This window comes from Dipodomys ordii, unplaced genomic scaffold (genome assembly GCF_000151885.1).
Source record: "Dipodomys ordii isolate 6190 unplaced genomic scaffold, Dord_2.0 Scaffold108, whole genome shotgun sequence".
NCBI classification, from domain to species: domain Eukaryota; kingdom Metazoa; phylum Chordata; class Mammalia; order Rodentia; family Heteromyidae; genus Dipodomys; species Dipodomys ordii.
The window spans coordinates 1769517-1777564 of record NW_012267324.1 but is presented as its reverse complement, the minus strand read 5'-3'; the positions used below and the strand labels follow the sequence as shown (position 1 = coordinate 1777564).

General features: G+C 67.1%; 1 protein-coding gene across 1 annotated transcript in view; it reads right to left on the bottom strand.

Moving 5' to 3' along the window:
* The window catches only part of Kiaa1683 (KIAA1683 ortholog), a 13079-nt gene extending 7711 nt beyond the window's left edge, over window positions 1-5368 (bottom strand). Inside the window, exon 1 of the mRNA XM_013028328.1 lies at window positions 16-5368. Within this exon, the coding sequence (XP_012883782.1) occupies window positions 16-5368 (5353 nt within the window). The remainder of the gene's footprint in view (window positions 1-15) is intronic.
* Window positions 5369-8048: the final 2680 nt, after the last annotated feature.

Genomic DNA, 8048 nt, shown 5'->3' with positions numbered 1-8048 from the left:
CCCTGGGGTCCGCACCGCCCCTGCCCGGCACCGCCGGCTCCCGGAAGCCGTGGCCCACCCCGACCACCACCGAGGGCTGCACCAGGCTCAGGGCCCCCAGGGCGGCCGACAGCTGGGGCAGACCCGGGTAGAAGCCGGCCAGGAACGCTGGGGTCAGCCTGGGGGCCGCCCGGAGGCAGGAGGGCGTCTGGATGACCCGGGAGGACGCCCTACTGGCGGCAGACATCTGGGAAAGGACTGGGGACAACCCGCCTGCCAAAAATGGCTGGGCGAAGTGTGGGGGTCCCCCGGCCGCCAAAAACGGCTGGGCGAAATGTGGGGATCCCCCAGGAGCCACAGACGGCTGGACGAAATGTGGGGGTCCCCCGGCCGCCAAAAACGGCTGGGCAAAATGTGGGGATCCCCCAGGAGCCACAGACGGCTGGGTGAAATGTGGGGGTCCCCTGGCCGCCACGGATGGCTGGGCGAAATGTGGGGGTCCCCCGGCCACCACAGACGGCTGGGTGAAATGTGGGGGTCCCCCAGCCACCACGGACGGCTGGGAGAAATGTGGGGGTCCCCCAACAGACTGGGAGAAATGTGGAGGTCCCCCAACAGACAGGGACGGCTGGGCGAAATGTGGGAACACCCCACACTCCACAGATGGTTGTACAAAGGCAGGGAACGTCCCGCACCCCAAGGCTGGCTGGACAAAGTTGAGGAACCCCCCAGCAGCCAAGGGTGGTGGAGTGTACCCCAAAGGCCACTTGCGGGGCTCCGCGGGTTGGGCCGCAGGACCGGGCTGGCTGGGGGCTGGGGGCGCAGCTCCGCCCAGGGCCCCAGGTGGGGGGTGGGCCCGCGGGGCTCCCGACCCAGCTGCAGGGGTCTTGGGTGGACAAGGATCAGGCCCAAGGTCCCTCGGGGGGACCATGGCGCCTAGGGACAGACTCCTCTTCAGACGGGCCCGGCCCGGCTCGGGCGGCCCTGGGGCCGGCGCGGGTCGCCCTGAGTCTCTCCCCAGGGACCGGTGGAGGCCGGAGGCCGCGTGGTCGGCCAGGGGACCACAGCGGGGAGACTGTGGGGGGCGCGGCCCGGTGGTGGCGGCCGGGGGCCGGGAGGGGGACGCGGGCCCGGGTCGCACGCCCTCCTGTCGTCCTGCCCTGCTCTCCCTCGGCCCCGGCCCGGTGGGCAGTTCAGTGGCACGGGCAGAGCTGCTGCTGGAGCCCGAGCTGGGCGACGTGCTGTCCGGGCTGCGGGCTGCGCCCGGCTTGAAGCTTTTGGCCAGGACTTCCCGCGGGTGCCTGGGCAGGCCGCTCACCAGCTCGTCCAGCAGGGACATAGGCCGGCGGGGCCGGGCCGCGGGCCCACGGGGGGCCGGAGTGCCGGAGGGGGGGCTCTTCCTGAGACTCTTCCCGTGTCCGGCGCTGGGGGCCTGGAGCTGGGCGGGGGTCCTGCGCGGATGAGGGGCTGGGGCCCCCGCGCCCTCCGGCGCCCGGGGGGACGCCTGGCTGTGTGTCCTCACGTGCTCCTCCGTGACCTTGCACAGGTGGTTGAGGCACCTGGCCACGGAGCAGGAGCAGATGATGGGGGACGTCCTGCCGCGCCCTGCACTCTGGCACCAGCAGCTTGAGCCGGGAGGGGACGCGGGTGCCCGCGAGCCGTGGGCACCCTGCACGCCCCCCGCCCTGAGCGACGCCACGCTGTCCTCCCCCACCGGCATCCACGCTTGAGGGGCCACCGTGCTGGCCACGGGGGGCTGCGGGGGGCCGGGGCCGCCACTCTCGGGCACCCGGCTGGAGCTGGGGCCGATGCCATTGGCAGTGAGGACCCACCCTGGGCTGGGGGGTGGCCGGGACTGGGGAGACTGGGGCCAGTGGGGGCCCTCTCCTCCCGCCAGCCAGTCGGGGCCCAGGCAGAAGGCTCCCGGCTTGGGGCGCAGACACAGGTCAGAAACGACCTTGCCACGCGGTCCCGGGTGCCCCGATGGGATGGGGCCGGGGACGATGAGAAGAGGACCCTGGGGAGGGCCGGCGGCGGCCAGCGAGCCGCAGGGGGCCGTGGGGAAGCAGGGTGGCCCCCCCCACGCGGTGCCATCCCCCCCAGCCCGCACGAGCGCTGCAGTGTAGCCCCCGACAGCCACGCGCCTGGCCCTGACCTTGCAGGATGGCAGCCTCCCGGAGCTCACAGCAACGCCCCACGACAGTGGGGGGTCCACGCGGCAGTCCAGGGCCCCCGGCGCTGACAGCACGGTCATCCTGCTTCCAGCCGGCTTCGAGGGGGCCTTGGGGAGGGTGGCCGTGGGCCTCCGGGTCACCTGCGTCCCGGCTGGGCCCTGGAGGACGCCCGGCTCCCCAGGACACAGGGCCTGGCCCAGTGCCAGGAGCTCCTCGTCCGACAGAGCCTTGCCCAGCACGTCGGCCAGCCTGCCCTGCACAGCCCGGGCCAGCTCCGTCCGCAGCTCGCCGCGGGACAGCACGCGGGTCAGCGTGACGCCCAGCTCGCCCCAGGACAGCGCCCGCGTGAGCGCGGTGCTCAGCACACCGTGGGGCAGCGCCCGGGCCATGGTGTTGCCCAGAGCCTGGTTCAGGGCCGCCCGCACCTCGCCCTGGGACAGCGCCCGGGCCAGCAGGCTGCGCAGGTCCTCCTGGGAGCCCAGCGCAGATGCCAGCTCGGCGCACAGCGCGGCGATCTGGGCAGCGGCCGTGTCCTCAGGACGGCTTCCTGCGGGCGCCCGCGGGCGTGACGCTGACTCCCGGCCGTCGCCCCACGCGTCCCCACGACAGGTGCAGCTGGCCGCGGCCAGCAGCGGGACCAGCGTGCTGGCGGCCTCCGACACGGCTGGACGGGGCCCAGGGCCCGGAGTGAGGCAGCGTGGTGGGATGGGTGCCGCTCTGCCGTCCGACGGGCTTCCGGACACAGCCCCAGGAGGCCCTGGGTCCTGGCTGGGCAGGGTGGACGGCTTGGAGGCCACCAGGAGGGGCTGTGACTGGGCCTTGCTGCCCAGGTAGGTGGACGGCGGGCGGGCGGTGTAGATGCACCCAGCCGTGTCCCCGCCCAGCCCCACCGGCCTGTGGGTGTGGGATTGCACGCGGGTCAGACACGTGACCAGGTGGGCCAGCGATGGGGCCTTGGCCAGCTTGGCGGGGCTGGACGGGGCCCGGTGCGGTTCGGTGGAGGAGTAGAGCTGGGAGGAGACCTTGATGAGCCGCGTGGCCTGCGAGAGCACCTGGGTCTGCGTGGCGGGCGGGCAGAAGTGCGCCGCGGTTCTGGTGAAGCAGGTGGCCAGCTGCGGCTGCCCCGGGGGTGGACAGGTGGTGGGCAGTACCACAGTCAGCTCGGCCGGCCGGTGCGGCCGACTCAGGCAGGAGGTGAGCTGGGCCTGGCACAGCGCCTTGGCCTGCCGGGCAGTCTTGGTGGGGTAGGGGCCCGGCAGGGGCGGGGCGGTGGCCGGCCGGGGCTGGAGCGTGGCCCTGCTCTGTCCAGTGGGCGTCTGCGTGTGTGCTGTGGCCTTGGTGAGTGTCGGAGCCACGGACGTGTCTGCGGGCACCAGCAGCCGAGACCGCACGCGGATGATCTCAGTCTGCTGGGTCTGCACCGCGGGCTTGGGCTTAGCCTCTGCCACCCTGGACCACGACGCCACCGTGCTCATGGCCAGCGTCATGCTCGACTTGGACACCATCTCCGGCTTTGCGAGTCTGGGGGCGCAGATCTTCGTCTTCTCAACGTCCAAGGAGGCCTTGGCCGGGGCCTTCGGCGCCCCCAGGTCCTCCTGTGGCTGGGGCCCGGCCTGGGCCTTCGCATCCGGCACGCAGGACTGCGAGGGCAGCCGCGCAGGCCCCGCGCCCGGCTTGAGGCTCGCGGAGGCCTTGGGCTTGGGGGCGCCGGCGGACTGCGGGGCGCAGGCCGGGGCCTTCAGCGTGCCCGTGCTGGGGTGCACCAGGCACAGCGTCTTGAGCACGGTGGCCACGTTGCGGATGTGGGCAGGGGTCCTGGTGAGCATGGCGGCCAGGCGCGCCTGTGGCGGGGGCCGGGGCCCCGTCTGTGAGGAGGACTTGGAGGGCCCCGCGGCCGGGCCACGGGAGGGGGCGACCACTGGGCGCACCTGGGGCGCGGTCCTCCCCGGGGCACCCGGGCACGGTGAGGCAGGGGCTTTGGTTCCGGCGGCTGCAGGGCGAGGCTGGGCGGGGGTCTTGGTGGAGGAGAGCAGGCACACGGGCACGGATGGCCTTAGCAGGGTGCTGGGTGCGCGCGTTTGCGTGGACATGCTGGTTAGAGACACCAGGAGGTGCGTGTGCGCCGGGGGTCTGGGTGTGGCGGGCTCATGGCACGTCTGAGGTGGTGCAGGTGCAGATGTGGCACACTTCTGCGGCAGTGTCCTGCTGGTGGGTGCTGTGCCCCCCTGGGCCGGGGGCCTGAGCGTGGAGAGCCCGGTGCAGGGCCTGAGGAAGGCCTTGGCGGAGGCGGGTGCCGGGCACGGGTGGGGCTGCGGCCTCGGGTCCTCAGCATCCGCAGGGGTCTGGGTCGGGACCCTGACCCCCCGGCACCCGGCCCGGGCCCCCCTCCCACAGGGAGGGGACTCCGGGGCTCTGGCGGTTCGGGCTGCCGCCGGCTTGGTCTTGACCACTTCCTTCTCCGTCTGCTGCACCAGAGAGGTGTTCCTCACCGTCTTGGTCAGCAGGCCGCTTTGGAACTTCGGCTCCAGACCGCAGGGGCCGGGGAGCCCCGAGGGCGTGGCGGGCTGTGGAAAGGCGGCCCTGCAGGCTCGGCCAGCACCGGGAGCAGCGGCTGGGGATGGCGACAGTGCGGGCCGCGGGACGCAGGTAGCCAGGCAGTCCCAAGAGGGACACTGAGTCTCCCTGCTCACCATGAGGGGCGGGCAGGCCAGGCACTCGGCGCCGGGTGGCTGGAAGCGGACCTGCTGTGGCGCGTGGTAGGGGATGTCGGCGTCGGCCTCGGGGCCGGGGGCCCTGCGCAGCGCCGCCCTGCTGGAGCGCAGCAGGCGCCGCGTGTGGAAGCGCCGCCAGGCCTCCTGGATGGCCTTGGCGGCCGACATCTGCGACACCAGCTTCTGCCGCAGCAGGTAGCCCCGCCAGCTCGCCTGGATGAGCGTGGCCGCCCGTGCCAGCATCAGGTCCATCTCATCCACCAGAATGTTCTTGAAGGCCTGGCTCTCGACCACGGCGCGCAGCTGGGGCACGCGCAGGGGCTCCGGCTGATTTGGAGCTGCCGCTGGCAGGGTGTGGGCCTTGGACTGGGAGGGCGCGGGCTGGAGCTGGAGAGGGGGGATCCCCAGCTCTGCCAGGAGGCCAGGCCCCTGCTGGGGAACGGGGAAGCATGGCCCGGTGGGTGGCAGCTGGTGTGTGGTGGGGAGCTGTGTCGCTTGCTGCATTGTCTTGGTTCTTGAGCAGCTGGGCTAGGCCTGCCAGGAGAGGGGAATGGACAATGAGAGTAGGGCAGAGGTCGACTAGGGGGGAAGGGGGTATGGGTGGGGGGATGAGTGGGCGGGTGGATAGGTGGATGGATGGATGGGCAGATCGGTGGATAGGTGGATAGATGGATGGGCGGATGGATGGGCAGATCGGTGGATGGGTGGATAGGTGGATGGATGGATGGATGGATGGATGGATGGATGGATGGATGGATGGATGGATGGATGGATGGGTGGATGGGTGGGTGGATGGGTGGATGGGCAGATCGGTGGATGGGTGGATAGGTGGATGGATGGATGGGCAGATCGGTGGATGGGTGGATAGGTGGATAGGTGGATGGGCGGATGGATGGGCAGATGGGTGGATGGATGGATGGATGGATGGATGGATGGATGGGTGGATGGGTGGATGGGTGGATAGGTGGATGAATGGATGGATGGATGGGCAGATGGATGGATAGGTGGATGGAGAGATGGGTGGGTGGATGGATGGGTGGTGGATGTAGATGTTGGATGATAGATGATAGGGGATGGCAGGGGTTGGGGTCTGTGACTTGGGGAGAGTGCTGTCCCTGGTGCCCTCCCACCCCACTCCTGCCCACCTCCCGATGTCTCCCTCACAAACCTCTGCTCTCTGCACTGACACACACAAAGCCTCCTGTCCTCATGCCCAACATGCCTGTTCTCCACACTGAGCCCAATCTTATGCTACCCAGTGAGCTCCAGCCACATTGTTTTACAAACCCCACTTGTCTGTCTGAATGTGGGCTATTGTTATTTGGTCCCCACACCGATGGAGTCCTGTGTCTCCGTTGCAGCCCTTGGGTCTGGGTGTGAAATGGAGGAGGCAGCCTTCAGAGAGTGTGGACACTTTCTAGTAACCCTGGTACTAGACACAAAACATTGTACACCCACCTACACACCCACCCACCATCCAACCCACCCACGTACCCACCATCTATCCACCCACCTATCTACACATCCACCCATCCATTCACCCATCTGCCTATCCACCTATCCATCCATCCACCCACCCATCCATCCATCCACCCACCCATCCACCTATCATCCATCCATCCATCCATCCACCCACCCATCCATCCATCCACCCATCCATCCACCTATCATCCAGCCATCCAGCCACCCATCCGTCCGTCCCCTCGTCCATCTACCATCCCTCATGAGGGTGGGGAGCACAGCTCTTGCCAGGCATCTTCTCACCTTCGAAGCTCATACAGCTGGATGAAGAGCAGAGAAGGCTCAATCTCAGAAGCGAACCTTGGAGCGTCCGCTGGCTCAGCTCTTCAGTCCATGCAACACTGCTCTGGGCTGGCGCTGTCCTTAAGACCGACACAAGGAGGAATGATACAGGGTCCATGCACAAGGCACACTAAAATATCAGAAAGCTGGGCGCCAGTGGCTCACACCTGTAATCCCAGCTACTCAGAAGGCTGCAATTTGAGGATCCTGGTTCAAAGCCAGCCCAGACCAAGCAGCCTGTAAAACTCTTATATCTAATCAGTGAACAAAAGGCTGGAAGTGGAGCTGTGGCTCAAGTGGTAGAGCATCAGCTTTGAACAAAAAGATGACCAGGCACAGCATCCAGGCTCTGAGTTCAAGCCCCAGGACAGAAAAAAAAGGGGCGTGTGTGTGCCAATGCCGATTATATTCTATGCTCATATCTTTATCAAAACTGACATGGGCTATCATGAGGGTTACATTTTATATTAACTGAAGTGTCATTTTATAAGATGTATATGCACACCAAGTAACAGTGCTGCAAAATAGATAAAGAGTATAAATAACACATCGGTTGAGGCGGGTGCCAGTGGCTCATGCCTGTCATCCTAGTTACTCAGGAGGCTGAGATCTGGGGATCATGGTTCAAAGCCAGCTTGGGCAGGAAAGTCTGTGAGACTCTGATCTCCAGTGAACCACCAGAAAACTGGAAGTGGTGCTGTGGCTCAAGTGGTAGAGCGCTCACCTTGAGCTGAAGAGCTGAGGGACAGCGCCCAGGCCCAGAGTTCAGGCCCCAGGACCAACCCAAAAAAAGAAAAGAAAAGAAATAGAACACATGGGTAGAACTATGGAAAGAAACAGGCCAGTCCCCGCTGGTGTGGCAGGATTCAGCAGCCTCCTCGCTCTGGGGACCGGGGAGCTCATCAGCTTCCCCGTCAGAGCCAACACTGGCAGAGGGCCCAACTGAGGCTCGGAGCTGCGGAGCTCCCTCCGCACGGCACCCCCAGATCCACAGCTGGGCCGACTCACCGAGTCTCCAGCTCTGAAGCATTCAGAGTTGCCCCAAGTGGCCCCTTCCTCTGGCTCCACTCCCCTATCTACACAGTGTGAGCCCTGGCCTGCCCCACGCCTGTGGAGAGTGATCACAATCGGCATTGTTAGTGCAGCTGGTGATGCACCCGCCCTGCAGCCGGCCAGCGAGCTTCAGGGCTTCGGACACTGGAGGGAGCCTGGGGGAGGGGCTGTGTCCAGGGAGACTCGCCCCCCCAGCCCTGTCACCCTACACAATGAGCTGCACAGAAGGCTGAGAGGTGAGGATCTTCATGCAAACCTGGCCTGGGCCAACTGTGGACAGGGGAAGAAGAAAATGGGGCCACCTGGACACAGAGTCTAGTTTGGTGGT